This window comes from Bactrocera dorsalis, chromosome 2, assembly GCF_023373825.1.
Source record: "Bactrocera dorsalis isolate Fly_Bdor chromosome 2, ASM2337382v1, whole genome shotgun sequence".
NCBI classification, from domain to species: Eukaryota; Metazoa; Arthropoda; class Insecta; order Diptera; family Tephritidae; genus Bactrocera; species Bactrocera dorsalis.
This window is the reverse complement of record NC_064304.1, coordinates 96,006,157-96,024,909: the sequence shown is the minus strand read 5'-3', so window position 1 is coordinate 96,024,909 and position 18,753 is coordinate 96,006,157. Positions and strand designations below refer to the sequence as shown.

At 34.7% G+C, this 18,753-nt stretch overlaps 1 protein-coding gene across 2 annotated transcripts in view; it reads left to right on the top strand.

The window, feature by feature from the left end:
• Positions 1-15,414, top strand: part of LOC105231698 (uncharacterized) — an 83,287-nt gene extending 67,873 nt beyond the window's left edge. For both annotated transcript variants that reach the window (XM_049449799.1, XM_049449800.1), the window contains exon 6: positions 7,548-15,414. In XM_049449799.1, coding sequence (XP_049305756.1) covers positions 7,548-8,038 — 491 coding nt within the window. In that variant the 3' untranslated portion in view covers positions 8,039-15,414. The remainder of the gene's footprint in view (positions 1-7,547) is intronic.
• Positions 15,415-18,753: the final 3,339 nt, after the last annotated feature.

Sequence of the window (18,753 nt, the reverse complement as noted above, 5' to 3'; positions counted from 1 at the left end):
AACTTACCTTTGAGCGCAATAAAATCCTTGCAACAACAAACAAATCTAGAAAAATAGTTACGCTTGGAAATTTCTGACTAAAAGCGAAGTAGTGGGAGGAGAGTCCATATTTGGGAGAGTTATCGGGTCGTTCTTTAAGCAATTTCGCGTTTTTGGTGTAATTTAATCACGAATTTTTTATTGTGTAAATGTTTATAAAAATATTTATTCTGCATTTTGATCCTTTTGCCATATTTCGGAGTATGAGAACTGATTCAAGTGGTTTGAGGTGAAAGTTGTACCCTTAAAAAAAAAATTATATATACTAGAACAAGTAAAAGCCCGAAAGTGCCAAATGTGTGGTAACACATTTTATTCAAGCTGCGAAAGGTTTTGGCAAGTCATCAAATTTGTTTGAATTCCGGCATTCTGCTGTTGGAACATCACACCTTCTCGTTTGATCAATTCTGGCCTCTTCTGTATGAGTGCATCCCTAAATTCCTCCAGCAAATCACAATACACTTCAGAACTAATATTGGTATTGTCGAATAAAATCTTAAGATAAACAATCTAAATGAAATCCCATCAAACAGACAACATAACCATTTATTTTTTGGGGACCATCGGTCTTCGAAGTGGTTTGAGCACTTTTGATAGTGAAACAGTAAATTATGCATGAAATGCTATTAGCGATCTTCCATCTTCGATGGGGCGCGAAATAAAAATTATTCAAAACAATTTAAAAATTTTTTTAACAACAAGCGCTTCTATATCAGGTGTAGAAATATATAAAGGTTAAGTATGAAGTTGGCAGCGAAAAAATTCAATAAGGTCAATTGGTATCCTTATAGGAAATTACAAAGTGGACGACCCATCGGAAAATTTAATTAAAATGCTTCTGAGACAGTAATGTGTCTGTTTCCTGCCAGCGAAAAAAGTGCTATGTTTCTGACCGACTGACGAGGTTTACAAATTAGCGCTGTTTGTTGCGCAATATGACCTTTGTTCGTGGCTAAAAAGGTAGCAGTGCTCCTTTTCTAAATAACAAAAAGGTTTGAACATACTACATAGTCATCATATAAACAACTTCTTTTCAAAATTCTTAAATTTTTTAGTAGCAACGTACTACTTGTAAGACTTTTCGCAGAATCGAGCCACAAATCGATATCATAAATTTAGAAACTCTGCAGAGTATCCAACAAGGTTTTTATTTCATGAAAACTCAGATAAAATTATGCAATAAAGCAAATGTTTGGCATTGTCAAACGTTAATTATTTATTTCCGCTCCCTTTGCCTTCACTAAAAAAAAGAGCAAACGAAACAAGTACGGGAAATTAATGTTCTATGTCAAACCTCAAACTGTTGAATAAACAAATTATTAAGCAAAAGGCACTCGCTCTCCTTCTACTTAAGTGGCAAAATCAACAAAGAAATGACGGGATATGACAACTGGTAAAAAGCATCCGGTTTCCATCACTACCCTTATCAAGCAACGACTGAGTGCAAATATTTTCGATTTACTGCTATCCCGGTGTCCTTTATGTGTTATGCGTCCTCTAAGCCAGCATTTGTTTTACTTTTTCGTTTGCTGGAAGCGTAGAAGAGTATTTAGATTTTAAGGATACTTAATTGCTGGCATGTAATCGCCATGGTGAGTGCCACGGAAATGAACAACACAACAAGTGATTGAACAAAAGGCATTGCTAAGGATTATGTTATACCTATAAAAGGCTGTAATAATAAACATACATGTTCGTTCGTTTGGTTACTATTGTATTATTGGGATTATGAAGCCGTTATCTTACTTCTTTGTGAATTTTTTACGCTTCTAAGCTTATATTCGTTATTATCCTGGCTTTTGTTTAAGTTGCAACATACTTGTTGTTGTGTACTCGAACGTCATAGCCTAGGACTTGACACTCCATTAGTTTATCTAACGATGCCACAGCTGTTCTTTGGAAAATTGGTTATTAAATTTTCTTTTTTTGCTTCAACTTGTGCACTCACAGAGCTGCTTTTCATAAGCCAGCCAGTGTCTTTTGTATTTCTGCCCCTTCTAGTCATTTTTCGTTGTTTAGCTAAACTAGATATTTTACAGATAAAGAGGCGTAATATGTGCAGACGTCATGCTACTGGTTTGGTGCTGTGTTCAGAATTTGCTGCAATAAACTATTTGTCATTTTAGAATCACACACATACATAATTGCACATATGCTTGTGTATGAGTGAAAACTAAACAGCCTAGAGACTTTATATAAGCCGATCAAATTTCATAGATATTGAAAGAGTTTATCGGGTTGGCATGATTCATTTAAGCTGCTTTGTCTCTGTCAATACCAAGTGCCTGTTGTTGGTTTTATGGGTGTTTATTTTGTTAACGAGTAGAGAGAAGGAACTTATTTTTTCGATAAGGTTTGGCGAAAACATGGCATTTGCGCGAAAAGCTATAAGCAACTACTTGAAAGACAAATGAGCTTCACACGGCGGGTTCGTTTAATAGTACAAGCAGATGTAGCAACTTTGGAAAATTCATTAAAAGTTTCTTCTAATGGTCTGCAATAAAGGTTTAAACAGTTTTTTTATATAAAAATATTTTTTGATTAAATTTATGGAAACTTTAAATAAATTTAGTCAAACGCACTGAGCATTCTTAGAAGTGATTTGTACAACATTGTTACTCATACGACATGGTGTACTGCATTAATGCTAATAGTGAAAAATGATGGTGTGCTGCATGAATGCTCATGGTGAATAACTGTTGCACGCAGTTGGAATATTTTCAAAGAAAGAATTTTTCATTTTCTGTAGAGCAAAGCTTTTGTTTACTTTCCCATTTTACATGCTTGAAAAAAGAAAAATGATTTAGACACAATTTTAACTGAAAATAAAACTCTTTAGTTGACGTTGAAAGGTTTTTTAGTAGAGAAACTGAAACTTCGGGAGTCAGAAAAGAAAAGAAAAACTAACACTTTCGAATAAACGTACAGCTTAATATAGTTTATTTGGTGGGTTAAAGGTACTTTGCGTTTCCTTTGAAACAACTGCCGTCTTAGCTCATACCAATTACATTAGGTAGTCGAAAAAGTCTTTTCGTATTTTTGTTAATAGATGCCGTTGTATATTCTTACGCTTTCTATAGAGCAGTATATGGTCTGACATATACCACCGCAAACAAAAGCAGATTTCCTGGTTCTGTATACTATGTAATATCAACAACTACCGCTTCTTCTGGAAGGGAGAAGCAATAAAGTAACTTTAAAAGCCATAAAACGCATTCCGACAGCCAAAGTTAATATTGGCGCGATTAGACCAGAAATGAAAACAGCAAGTATCGCAATGGTCAAAGTGTAATAATTTTGAAAACTTTTGATTGGCGTAAGCTTCTGTTTGATACAATTTGAATTTAAAAGCTCAACGGCATAAGCCAATAAAACCCACGAAACTGAAATATTTTTAAAGCATAATGCTTTATGCTAAATATTTTCCAGGACTTCGCGTCAATTTAGCTTTAACACAACACAACAACAAAAAACAAGAAATATATTCCAATGCGTGCATGAAAAATACGCAGCTTGCAACCTGAAATTGGCAACCGTGACGGCGACATTTATTTTTGCGCACACAACATGTCGCATAATTAATTTGTTGTGGCAGCGAAGAACTGGCATATACGATACACTCAAGTCTTAATACATTATATAAGTATATATATATATATATATGTATTCATATTTATATACATGTATTTGTGTATATACATATATTCACTACTTTGCACGAAATCACTTGTGTTTACACATAAGTACCGACACACACTTAATTGCACCGAATAAAGACAAAGTGTTTTACCACGAAAATCCATTAACTGCTGTTAAGTCAAAAGTTTTATTGTCGTGAGAACATTTGGATTAAAAGGATTTGCTGAGTGAAGCAAACAGTGCACAAGGCACAAGCTAAGTTAGTGCGCCAACACAATGTAGAGTATACATAAAATTTTCAATGTTAGCGGGTGGTAAATTAAATGAAACATTTCAAGGATAGGTTTTCAAATATATTTGCTCATAATGAACCGACGAAGGTTGGTGCACTGTCAAGACAAGAGAATTCATTGCTGATAAGTTTAGTTAACTAATTTAAGTTACTGCCTAACTTCGAAAAGCCAAACTTTTTGAAACCGAAAATTCGAAAATTAAGAACGAGCATAAATACTTGTATAATTATTTTTAGCTGCGCTTAACAGCTATTTGTAAACCAAAAAAGTTAATGAAAATTCAAGTTGAAGCCACAAGCGGCATGTTGTTAGTACAGGCTGATGCGGCACGCTGTTGCGACATGCCGCTGTCGAAATTAAACCGAACTGTTTTCAATAGCGCGTCTTACCCAACTTAGACATATTTTAAGTGGAAGCAGTAGATTTAATTCCAGGAAAGCACTTACAACTGAGACACATTCAACTTCCCCTCTTCAACCTTCCCTGCTTCGCAAATGATTGATTCAACGTTGCTGCAGCTTACTGTGTGCCAGCAATCACATAAATTATGCCTTGTAAGTAAGTCGGTAAAAATAGAATTACGTGGGTGTGATCTCATCATGGTCAAGTGCAGACAAGGAAAGTTCATTAGTGCCGAAAACGGCAAATTCAATTACTCACCCAACAATACAGGTAGACTTTAGATCATTGAGTTGACAGAAGTCAGGAGCCGAATTATTTACTTTTTCTTCTTCTTCTTTAATTTATATCACATACTCATTTATCAAAATTTCTACTTTATTTATGCGGCTTACACACTTTAAAAGAGGACACACAATGTCAGTGACATACATATATACTATATACTCCACACGCACTCTTTGTTTGTTGTAGTATTACTGGCGAACGTTGCAGACACTTACGCCCGGTCAAGGTTAAGTTTGAAAAATCATAATTTTCTGGCTTGACATCTGACAATATTTGTAACTTTTCAACGCTCTTACAATATTTCATATCCCACAAGCACATATACATCACACAACTCAGCGGTAGGTATGGATTTATAAGATGAGAATTTCCCGTTAGTTCATTTAAAAGTTCAGACGAGCGTTAATTCACTTGCACATATATGTCCGCTGTCAGGCGTTTGCACGCTTACCGTTGCAAAAGTCGACTTGTTTAAAATATATACATATACATTAGGGTGGGTAGAAAAATAACAGTATTTTTCGGAGCACTAAAAATTTAAAAATTGTTTTTATTGATTTTAAAATTAATTAAAAAAAATCGGCTTAATAGAAACAAACCAACATTGATATTTTTAGAGACTAGTTAGGAAGAGACCATTCCGTAGCGCATTCAATTTATTGCCAAATCTATGAAATGAGATTTATTTAAAGTAATTAGCTGCGAGGCAGAAATTTTTCTATATTATTATAAAAAAAAAATAAAAAAATTTTAGATGGAACACCTTCCTGTTACAATTATGAGCTTCTACTTGGAGAAATTTTTTTATGGGTGTCTATTTTTCAAAGTACGAAAAGGAAAAAAAACGTTCCTTTTTGGCTCAACCTAATACAAAATTTTTTTAATTTCTCTAATTTTGAACTCAATTTTTAGTTTTTTTTTACCCACCCTAATGTACATATAAAGCATATACATACGGTCTATTCATGTTGATTTTTATTATTTTTCTTTACTGTGATTTTTTTTTTACCCACCCTAATGTATATATTTACATACATATATGAAGCATATATACGGGCTGTGCATGTTAATTTAATTATTCTTATTATTTTCTGTTCTTAGTCTTATTTTTTTTGACCCACCCTAATACATATGCAGGTCTATAATGCACATAGTATGTACATTCTGTTCATGTTAAGTTTTACTATTTTCTCCAAGTCTGATACAATTTTTTTGCCCACCCTAATATATATATTTATACAAAATAATACGTGTACGAGAACCACCCTAATATACGAGTATATATTCTGTTCATGTTAAGTTTTACTATTTTCTCCAATTTTGATTTTCATTTTTCGTTTATTGCGTCAGCCTTTGGTTGTCACACTGGCTGTCACTTTCTTTCCTTCAACACGTTTATTTATATTTTTTGTTGCGCTGTCTTGTGCGAAAATATTTAATATCTCAACTTTTATGTTTTTTGCGCTTGTCACATTTTTCTTTTTTTCTTCGAGCTTATTGATGCCGCGATGTCGCAAAGGGCTTAACAAATTGAATTATGCTTACCGAGCGCGAGGGAGTTCTACGAGTTGCTACACGAACAGTTAAGTTGTTGTTGCTGTTATGCGTTGCGGTTACTTGTGGTCGGATATTTTCGCAGTGCTTCTTCTCACCCAGCCATTCTGATATTTCACACTGTTTGGCTTTTTTATGCTTTTTCAACATATCCACTTTTATTTCTTACATTCTTTGTTTTCCCTCAATTTATCTTCGCATTCCCCAGGCTGCTGCGCTGGGCCCTTATTGTAGCTCATTTTTGGCATAATTTAATTTAAAAACTTTTTGTATGTTTTTATGCGCGCTGGTCAGCCTGACGCGGCGGTCAAGTGGCAAAATCTTAATTTTAAGCAATTTGTTTTACTCGCAGAGCTGTCAATTTTAAAAGTTGTCTCTTGGAATAATGTCCTGCTGCTGCCGGGCATATATAGGTATTATCTAATTAAAGAATGTAAAGAACAAATATGTTTTGACAGCAAATTAAAGCATTTTTTCGAAGCGTTTATTCATTCGAATTACTGTGAGAAACTCTTAACACGTTCGCGGACGCAAAAAATTTTAGGGAGCTGCAAAAATATACAGGCAATTATTTTTGAAACTAGTTGTAATATCCGAAATCTAATTAGACATATATTATAAGAGTAGTCAGAACATCGTATTTTAACCGTTATATACAATGAATGCTATAGCATCCACGACGATATAGATACTACTTTTCAACCAGAATGACGTGAATGAATTTGTAAGTACTCTGAGAAAAGATAAAATAATATGAAAGTATCTAATGAACCAATTGGTCATTATTTTGAAATGTGTATTAATTACAAAAACTTAAGATTGTATTAAATTAAATGAATAAAAATTGGCTTTAAAGTTTGAATGCTATAGCATTCACGTCCGCGAACGTGTTAAGTTCCATTAGTATATATCAGCGGCGTAGATAATTCTAACACCTTCGAATTACTCAAGTTTAATCTAAAAAAATCATACTCTAGTAAAGCCAAATACGTATTAAGTTTCTTGAAATTTCCCACAGAATACCTATATGTGAGACTTTATCCAAATTTTCTCTCTCTGTATTTCTACTTCACAACCTATCCGCTTTCCTCTCTGCTTTTCCTTTCCCGTTGAGGTTTTCTTAGTGAAGAACATTTTCAATATTTTTTATATTTTTTTTTAAATCGCAATTCTCCAACTGCTTAGCTGTTGTTACAAAAAGGCCACACTAATCCAAATCTCTGCGCAAATCCTCTTAAACTAAACTAATTAAATACGTCAACCAATATTTGTCTACTTCCCCACGTTGCATATGTCACTACTAATATATTTCTTGCATACTCTTCTCTCGTATAGATTCTGCATCGGTGGTGGTGCACGTCATCAACGGTGAACATCCGGCCGCCATGCAGCACGGCAACAGCAGCGCTAATCGCCTCTCCAGCACACTACACGGCTATCTCCATCGAATAACCCGAAGCGCGCTCACCACACTGGCCGCAAGCTTTACCCAAGTGACAACAACAGCTAAATGTCCAAGTGCACATCCTTTGGACACCGGCCTGCAGCAACGACAGACAGTGTGGCCGATGACGTTGTTCTGGCGCTTGCTACAACAACTGCTGCTCGCCGCGGCCACAACAAATTGGTGCATCGTGTCTGTGGGCTGGTTGCTCTCCAGGTGGGCCCTGCAATGCGGTCAATGGCAGCACCGTCAAGCACAACTGCAACAACAACAACAATTGCAAATGCCGAGACATGAAGTGCGACGGCCACTAGAGACGCATTGCTGGTGTTGGTGGCGGCATTGGCGGCGATGGTCGGCTAGCGCTTCGTTGCTTAGGTGATTGCAAAATTGAGCAAAAGCGCTCAACTAATCGAGTATGGACAGATACACAATGGCATGTAGAGGAGCATATTGACTGCGATTTTACACGTTTAGTGATTGTAGTTGTAATTGTATATATGTAGGTATGTGTATTATTATTATTACGTTTTTTTTCTACACTTTTGTTACACCAATCGCTCAGACTCGCTATGGTTCAAACACACAGCTGCATTTCGAAAATATGTGCATTAGAGCAGGTCGATTTACAGGGCGCCAAAAAAAAACGGAAAAAAGGGATCATTCTGAACAACTTTGACGAAGAGGCTACCGGTCTAAAACTGATTTCGATCCAGCGATGTTTAGGAAGAAGTTTTTCAAATTTTGATATAACTGAATGAAATGTTAATATGAAGTTATAATTTGATATTCCATTGTTCATTTGTCGAAATCGAATGGATAACTACATTTTCTATAATTTTCTACTATAATTTGTCGAAATCAACTAATTCGGATAACTGTATCACACACCTCTCCAATTATTCAGATTTTTGAAAGTTCATCTTAAAAATGGCTGGCTTGAAACTGATTTTAAACCCATACTCTCTTAGGCAAAGTTGTTCAGAATGATCCGTGGATCATTCCCGCTCTAATGTGTATATAAGTATATGCGTTATTTTCTTAGTTGATTGTTTTTCACAGAACTTTTCCCTGAAGTAACGGTTTTGGCGCTAAAAAATCAAAAATAATCCTAAATTATATATCTTTGCTTATATATATAGAATTCTTTGATCTTTTGCATTAAACAAATAGACCGAGAACTTTGAAATAAGTATCTATCAACAATAAAATTTGCGCTTCACAAAAAAGTTGTGGCTAGTTTTATCATAAAAAATGTTCCTTTAAAACCAAAATACAATTAAAGTTGTACAACATGTACTGAGCATTCATAGAGTGCACCATGGCGTATGCGCAACACTGTTGTTCCATGTAAATCACTTGCATGAATACTCAGTATATTTGATGCATAATTTTAACTTCATAAAACTTTTAAACGAAAAGATTATCAAATCCATTTCTGGAGCTCAAAATTGATTGAAATAACCTAATTTTAGAATTTTAGGTTAACTTGCTTTATGAAAACACACGCAAAATTCCATCGTATATACTTCAGAAAAGTAAATTGGTTTACGTTGATTAACATTTTAGTGTAAAAATCGAAACTTCAGCGTCATCAGCTAAAATAAAATAACTTGGAAAATAACGCACAGCACTTATGTTTGTGGTGAATTTCGCTCATACAGCAGCACTTCATAGCCAACCAAAGCATGACACGAGTTATCTATGCACTCCCACGTACATACATACTCGTATATGTATGTGAACAGGTGTTATTCTCTTCGCTAAATTTTAATATTGAATTAATGTGATTGGTTTGCATGGAATTGTACTCGTATAACAGACATTAATACAACTTCATTTGTACTGCAATTTGATCGTTTTAAATGCAGATTTAATTTTCACGTTGCTACGTTGAAGCGAGCAAAGCGCATTGTAATCAAATCATGTTTTGAATGTAAATGAAAATTGCAAATATATGTATATGTAAAAAAAAAGCGAATAGAGCAATTGGTGATGTAAAATAAGTGAATCAGTAAGCACAAGCGCCAGTGTATAATTGATGTATTGACTGTGCTGCGTACATTTTTAGAACAATAATTCGTGAAAACAACGCATTTTCCCATTGTATATGAGCAATGGGCTCATAATTGTAATTAAGTCACTTGCTGTAAATGTATATGATAAAGATTAGCATTTATATGGCTTACTAATGGTGAAAAACATTAGTTAAAATGCCATAGATTTGTAAAGACTATAGAGTGCTGTTAGGCACAGAAATTTCAAACAGTATTGCAATCAACGAAAATTCGAAAGTACTTTAGGGGAAACGGTTACAATATTTACACATGCATTATTTTGACGAAATTCTTTATTATGAACTGAGGTACAATGAACTTTTTTTTGAAACAAATTGATTACCAAAACACTGCAACTTTTTTCAATATTCATTTTATTTTGATCTATTCGCAATGCAAACTCGGCTGTAACTCAGTAAGGGATGTCTACGATGGGAAAGAAGTTTCGATATGCATTCTCTTATAGCGAATTTTTCTAAATAATGAAATTCTATGATAATAATTAGATTTTTCATGCGCTTTTAATATAACTTTCACAATTTTTTTTTAAATTTGCTTTTTTTTCTAAACAATAAAGGCAAATATGCAATCCAGAGTATGTGTCAACAAAACAAAGTGCAATAAAAGAAAGAAAATATTATAATTTAAGGTTTTTTTAACTCACAAAGCATACTCTATAGTTTGTGGAATTTGTTCGTTAGTTCAAATATTTCACTCTTTTTCTTTAATCGTTTGACACAAGCGTTTGAAGAACGATTTATAAGCAGCACGCAACATACCATACCCTAGTCCATTTCATCCTAAATTTTAATATGCCTGTATTTAGGTGAAGTCTTGTATTACAAAATTTATGATAAAAAGCAATACATATAATGTCATTACTACAACAAAAATGATGGTTTGTAATATGACAGGTTCGGAGAAGCATTTCATGTTTGTGTTAAATCAAAAAATTCTTTCTTTGCTTCGAGTACAACAATTCTATGAATGTAGCTCTTGTGTAGAACAAAAGATAATTGAATTTCAAGCGAAATTTTAGATAAATTGGCATTGGATAAATGGCTTTTGAAGTAAACAAAAACAAAAATTTTACCACTCGTTGATAAAATTCATACATTTTATTTTTTTTTTGCTAATTTTTGCTTTTTCCTAACATATTTCTATACGCTGAATGGAGTACTATATATTAAGTTTACCTAGAAGTTTACTACACCTTAAAGCAAATATTGAAGATTCTTCAAAATATTTATGATGACCTGAGTCGATTCAGTCTTTTTTAAAGTATAAGGAAGTATCGAAAGCCGGAGTACGGGACTTTAATCCGCTAAACCTAACCAACTTCCATCTCATGTCTCTTTCACGGGACCAGTGGACAAATTATTACTTCATGGAAGAGAAAAAGGCATCTAAGTCTCCTCTATTGTTCGGTTTGACTGACCGCTTCACTGACAGCTTTTCACTTTATAGAGGACTCGCACAAAAGTTTAGTAAAATTTTCCACCGCGAAACTACCTCCAAGAGTGGTTTTCAGCTTTTGCTCTATATACGATATAAAAATCAAAGGCAATAATTCACGTGTTCAGTGTCTTTTATACATTTTGTACACACCAAACAATATGGGCTATTTATTCACAAATGTATATCGGAAATCAGTCAGTGGGTCCACCGTCGCACGCTATATGCGAAGCAAATTACCATAAAATGAAATCGACGGAAGTGTTATAAAAAACACAAATTTCAAATTGCAATGTAATTTCAAACAATTTTGACTTTACTAAGTGAAAGCCGAATAATTTTGCGCACTTGAAACCCGAATTAAAAGTCCCAATGCACACGAGAGCTTTCCCGGTACTGTATGCCCGTTCAGCATGATGGCTTACCTGCTTATGCCCAGCACCCTACGCACACTTATTTCGCATTACATAATTTTCTGCTCTGTTTCATTGCATCGACGCACAGGCAGTCAAATGGACGGATGTACGCGCGCATACACTTAAACACCTTAACCACCTTCACATGCATACGCATATACATGACTCCTGTGAATGTGCGTGTGCAAATGCATGTGTGTAGCACATAAGCGCGCACGTAAGCGGAAGCAGCGCCAGCACTAAGCGCTCTTGCGTGGCCATGCATGAAATTCGTACGCATACAAATACACACATCCCCTCCCTACTCATTTCCTCACGCCATGTGGCAATAATTTACTAAAATTTTTATGCACCCATATGTAAGTAATTGTCCTCCACAGCGCTCGTTCATAAAAAATACATTAGGACATAATTTCACGCAACGCCCTTGGTGGTTTGGTGAGCGGGTTTAAAGCACGTCAAAGAGGCTTAACTACAAGTGGAGGTTGCTTTTCAAGTGTGCGCACATTTTTCGTGTACACAACATATTTGTGGCAAGGGCTTAAGTTACCAAAAAATTGTGAAGAAAGCGTGTTAGAAAATGTTGGTGTTGTGAAAAACCTATGCAAGTGCACACATTTTCTTTGTAAATGTAAAAAATGAAAAAAAAAATATTTTTACGTTTTTCTGTTAAAAATTTGGTTAAGGGCGACTTTTTCGTGTTAGCATACTGATTTAAAATTCTCGAGAGTGCGATTTGGTGGCTGATTCGCCTTTACAATAACAAAGTTTTAAAGTTAGCTTAATTTTTTTTTTTAATTTTTCGAAAACTTTTGAATTGTCATCAGTGTTATAACAGGTCTTTCAATAAAAGCGTTACAAATTATGTATGAGACTCGACTTCTTTGGCATGGCCACCCCGGTCACGCTTCCAGAAGACCACAAGATAAACCCAATTTTCGACGGTTTTCAAGCATAAATAGGCCGATACTGCTGCAATTTCACGTTCGATATTCGCAAGAAGTTCATCACTCGTCGCTGGCTTCTTGCCATAGACCATAGACTTGACGTAGCTTTACAGAAAACAGTCTAACGGCGTCCAATCGTACGACGGAGGCGACCAATTGACTGGGCCATTTCGTGAGAAAACACGTCTAACAAACTTGGTTTTCAATAAATCGATTGTGACACTCGCAGTGTGGCTTTCTGTTGAAAACACATATTCTCTAAGTTCATATCAGTTAATTCGGCTCATATTTTGTTTATTGACGAAATCATTCAGCAAGAAATGAGCCTCATCGCTGAAGCTGATTTTTCTACGGAAATCCGGATCATTTTCAAGTTGTTGCTCAGCTCAATTCACGAACATACGACCATTCTGGTGATCAAGCGGCTTCAGTTCCTGCGTCAATTCGATCTTGTAAGGATGTTTTATATTTGTATGTCAAGATCTTTTCGCAAAATTCGCCACAACGACGCCCAACGCTTGAGAACGACCTCTGAGATACTGACGGAAGCGATATTATCGACACTTCTTTGTCTCACTAGTATGAGAACATTTTGTACTGTGCCTGTGAATTCAAATTTTTCCGCTAGACGCTCAATTGTTGATCTGACAGTACGATTATGACGACCTTAAATTGGACGTGCCGCTCTTACAGTTGAGGCCACTGATTCCGAATTTCGGTAATAAATTTTAATAAATTCAAAAGATTGATGGATCGTATATCTTTCCATAATGAAACGGCTAACCTTACTGAAGAAAAATGTCAAAAGAGCGGGAAAAAATAGGTCGTCGTTTGTTGTCCCTATTGAAAAACCTGTTACATGCATTAAAAATAAAATAAAATGAAGTAAAATAAATTAAAAAAATAACAGATAAAGCTAAACGAAACATACCCCGTAGTTTGTTTAATTTATTGACCACCCTAATGTTCTTCAGCATGCTTTCATATCTGACTTACTTACTAGTAAATATATACAAACACAACAGCTGCTGGCGCACTCTCTTTCTCTCTCTTATAATAACGGCTTTTTTGTTTGTGCCTGCACTTGTACATTTGTGTGCATAAATATGTATTGGTTCGCTCCAGGGAAATATAATTTTATTAATATCATCAAATTTTATGCCACAATAATAAAAGTAGGCCATAATGTTGCCAATGACAATATTTAATATTTAATTTTGCTTTAAATATTTGTTTTTGTTTTTGTTTATGTTTTTCCTACTGCCATAATTACTTCCTTTGTATGCGCGCATTGTCTATTTCACACGAATTTAATGTCACACGGGACTTAATTTTTTGGAATCATCTCTCCGCCCATAGATAACTGGAGCATGTAATTTGTGAATGTATTTAAATTGCGAAAATAATGAAATTAATTTTTCATTGTCCTGAAGGATATCGAAAAAAGCTAAAATATTTGCATTTTAATTGCGCCCAGCGCGCGTTACTTTCGAGCATCAATCGAATTAACTTTCAGCGATTGTAATATGTTTTGTGCCTTGAGTGAATATTAATTATTGGCATCTGCGCTGATACTTGGCAGATATTAATAACAGCATATATGTAGCTGATGGCAGTTCTAAAATGTTGCGGAAAATTTAAACATTAAAAAAGTTCTAAAAATCATTTTTGAAAATTTTGCATAATTTTTTTAAGACAATTTTGGATGTGTTATACGGGATTTCATAAATAAAGAGAATTGAGTTTTGTTGCTATGAAATGAGGAATTTGCCACCAAAATGTTGCTGGAACGTGCAATCGAATATTTCCGATTCCCTCGAAAGTTCCTAGACCGCATAATTTTCTGAATTTCAAAAAATAGTAATTTAACCGTTTGTACTTCTAAGCATGTAAATAGTTATGTACATAAAATATATGTATATATATAAATGTATATAGGAATTTTGTAGGTTAAATTAAGCAGTTCGTTTTGGCGAATAACGCCTCTCATAAACATACATACATACATATACCTTTACATGTAAGAGAATATTACTCAGATGTTGAATGTAAAATTAGAGCCACTTAAAACAAAAACAATAAAGCAAAGAATTTTTGAAATGTGAAACCTTGTAACCCGAGAATTACCTTACTCTACCAAGTTAAAAATAATAAAAATAATAAAAAAAAACAGTAAAAATAAAATAATAAGTGTAAAACGAAAACCAAACATAAAAACCATTTAAACTTGATAAATAAGCAACCAAGCATGAAACAGAGCTAACGTTAGTAAGCATTTGGACCTACTGAAATGAGCGTTGTTCAAATCCAAACAAAGCACAAAATATAAATATATTAAATGCTACACGTGTGACTAGAAATGTAAGTTATTGAGAACACTCATCACAACACAGTTCTGAGTCTAAACGGTAAATCTAAGCAAATAAGAATGAAACGAAGCGAGAAAACCAAACTACAAACAACAAATGTTGCATGCATTCTTAGCGGTATATGAACTAGAAAGCGGTACATTTCCGCTTAAGCCAGCGCGAGAATGGCAGGAGTAGTTGCTGAACATAGTTCCGGTCACACTATTCCGCCGTTGATTACTAATTGTTAGCATTAAATTAGCGTAAGTCACATATGCAGCCACATGCAGTGGCGAATTAGCCATATTTATAGACGAATAAAGTAAAAACAAAAACAGTTAGTTAGTTAAGTTAGTAAAAATAAATACAAATTAATTACCAATGTAAAAAATATTTTTTATTTGTATTGAAATATTAAGTGTTTTTCGTCGTTCTCTTTAGTTTAGATTATAGAAATTTAAGATTTGGCGGGAGAAACGATGACACAAAAGTGTTGTAAAATAAAAAGTATATGTTAAAATTAAAGAAAAAAAAATCAACGCCTTTTTTCTAATTTTTTGGCAACAGTAATGATGCGGAGAAACAAACTGGAGGTGAGTAATATCACAAGCCACGCCTTTAATCATATTCGTCTATATATAATTACGCTAACAAAAAAGTTTGTCATTCCTTTTTGACTGTGTTGCCATTGACATATAGGGACAATATTTATGCACCTTGTATACCATTGGGGAGCTGATGACAAGTCCTCGTAGCGTTGGACTTGTCAAAAGCCTTTGACATAGTCAGTCACACAACGCTACTGCAGGACATTAAAAAACCTACTCTTCCTTCAGGACCGAAGAAGTGCACCATATACTACCTGAGCGGTCGTCAATCATCCATATTGTTTCGAGGAAAAAATTCAAAACTGAGAAGAATTAAACAAGGTGTTCCGCAGGGAGGTGTCCTCTCCCCTTTATTGTTTAACGGCTATCTCTCCTGTTGGAGCGGAACCGTATTCTACGCACATTAGAGATCATTCCTTAATTAAGTTACATTAGACAGTACGCCGACCAGGATTCGGATGCAACAAACTTCCGACAAGCACTGACCGGCATTTACCACCACCCATCGCAGACGAAGAGCCCGAGTTGCCACGAGAAACGAGAGTGACCTTTCCGCAGCTTTGTTCTGGATACTGTAGCAGGTTAAACCCCTACTTATCCAGAATAGGGACCGACATATCCACTATATGTCCGGCGTTTAATGAGTCTCCACATGGCACTGGCCACCTCTTCGCATGTCCCACCAACACTACTTATCTAACACCCCTCTCCCTGTGGCCCGACCCTCTAGAAACAACACGTTTTTGAGCCTTCTGTTAGATGAAGTCGACGACAACTTAACTACTTCTTACCATCCGAAAGAATTAAGTCAAAACCAGAAATAGAACAAGTGACTTTGCACGAGCATAAATTAATTTTTAATTTATTTTGTACATCTTTTTTAAATTTTGTCCACATTGTATAATATTAAAATTTTTCTATAAAATTTTTATTATAAATGTATAACACTGTCATTTCGTATGAGTCGAATTTCGACCTCTGGCGACTCTAGTGTACACATTTAAGCTCACTTTATGTAATAACATATTGACAGAAAGTTACTGATAAATCAAGAGTAGCACCAAATTTAATTTTGATCGGTCAGTTTATACGGCAGCTATTTCTTATAGTGGTTCGAACCGAATAGTTTCCTCGGAGATTTTGCCGTTGCCCTCAATAATAATGCCTGGAAAATTTTGTGAAGATATCTCTTCATTTTTTTTTTCAGTTTGAATGGTAGCTATATAATATAGTGGCCTGATATCGGCGGTTTCAACATATAACCAGTTATTTGAGGAAGGCGACGTGCACAAAATTTTATATCGATACCTCAAAAACTCAGCGACTAGTTCGGGTGTAAACGACTCCTAAAATGGAAAACAAAAAAAATGAAATTTGTTTTGTTTTTGCTTGCGATTCACTACAACAGATATAACCAATACATAACCAATATATAACCAATATATAACCAATATATAACCAATATATAACCAATATTTAACCACTTTATAACCAATATTCAATTTTTTTTTAAATATGGTGGTTTCTATTATATTTTTTTTTTCATTCGCCTATCGACTTATTAAAAGTGAGGGTGCGTTATTTTGCATTTTAGTTGACGATATGCCAATTTATTATTTATAAATATATACGTTCGGGAATCTACGACAATTCTTTCTGGGTGTAACAACTTCGTAACTTACTTAATATACACTTGTCAGGATCTACAAACGTTTTAAGTAGAGTTAAGAAATGCTCGCTTAGCATAAGGCTCCTTCCTTGTGTTGCTTGAGAATGATTACCTTCTATTAAACTATGGTGGGCCCATGTCACAGTAACTCCTGAAGATAATAAAATAGCTGTATTTAAGCTGGGGATAAGCTTCTTAATATACACTTGTCAGGATCTACAAACGTTTTAAGTAGAGTTAAGAAATGCTCGCTTAGTACGATAATATAAGGCTCCTTCCGACTAGATTTTCATATTTTTGCTTTCTTCTGAGTATATATTTTTGCCACCGAGTATGTTTAACAAGTATATTTGCATGGTTGTTGTTGTTATTGTCGCAGCAGAAAACAAGCCAGAAGTAATTTGGAGGAATGGTGTCGAGTTGACAATACTTGGCCGTATTAAAATCTAGATCCCTTGCGTTTAGGTAGACCCGACTGACGACCCGAAGTTAAATGGTAAGCGAACATTACTTCGTATTTTCATGATTTATATCACTTTGATTTATATTATTTTGATTTATATTGAATTGTAATTATCCGGAAATTTGCTACAACAGTGCCACGTTTAATGCAGCTTTTATCCGTCCCGTTAAAAAAATGCAAATATACGCGCATAAAAGTATGCAATTATTAATGTATAAAACTACATATGTAATACTCGTTTATTATGGTTTTTCTATTAAGCCGCATATGTAATGGCTTTCATAATCAAAGAGAATTATGTCGCGACCACAATTCAATGCACAAACAAGTACTTACTGCACAGTCATCCGAATAATTAACGAGCTCATTAATTTGAAATTGATTTTTTGTTCGTCATTTAGCTTTTTAAATCATACATTTATGACACAAATGCGAAAAAAAAAGTTCGACGAAAAAATTAATCGCTCATTATATGTGATCAAACTCGTTTATTTATTAAACTAATAAATTTTTTGTCATGTTGCGCCATTATATAATATGTTACATGTATACAGTTCAGCTTTGCACGCTTGTCATTTCAGCGGTCAGAGTTGCAGAACTGCTCATACTTTAGGCTTCACCTTCCTGCTGCGCCCCCCACGGCTCCTTGCAACGCGCTGCGTAGTATATGAAAATGAGCGCCTCCATATACATGACAATGTGAACGACATCCGGCATTTTGAGGCAGGGACGTCAGCAGCAGCTAATTACTATATGACCTCACACGTTTTTCTTTTCTATATACGATCCAAAGTGGTTTCTTTGCTGCAATTTATTGGCCAAATCTTGAAATTTTTCTGTATCACATTGAGATCTAAAGCTTTTGTTGTATTTTGTTTGAGAAAAATTAGTTGATTCTTTAAATTTGAATATGATGTTTTGCTGACATAAAAGAAAAATATATTATTGCCAAGAAAACGATTGAATTGTGACTGTCGAAGACGTCGCATTTGTTGCGTGATTACTCACAACAGAAAAAGTTGTTTACGTATTGAAAAAAAGAGTAAATTTGCTCATACTAGAGCCAAACCATGAAGGCCTGGTTTAGGTAAAAATATTGGGTAGTCGAAAAAGTTGTTTCGTATTTTGCCAATA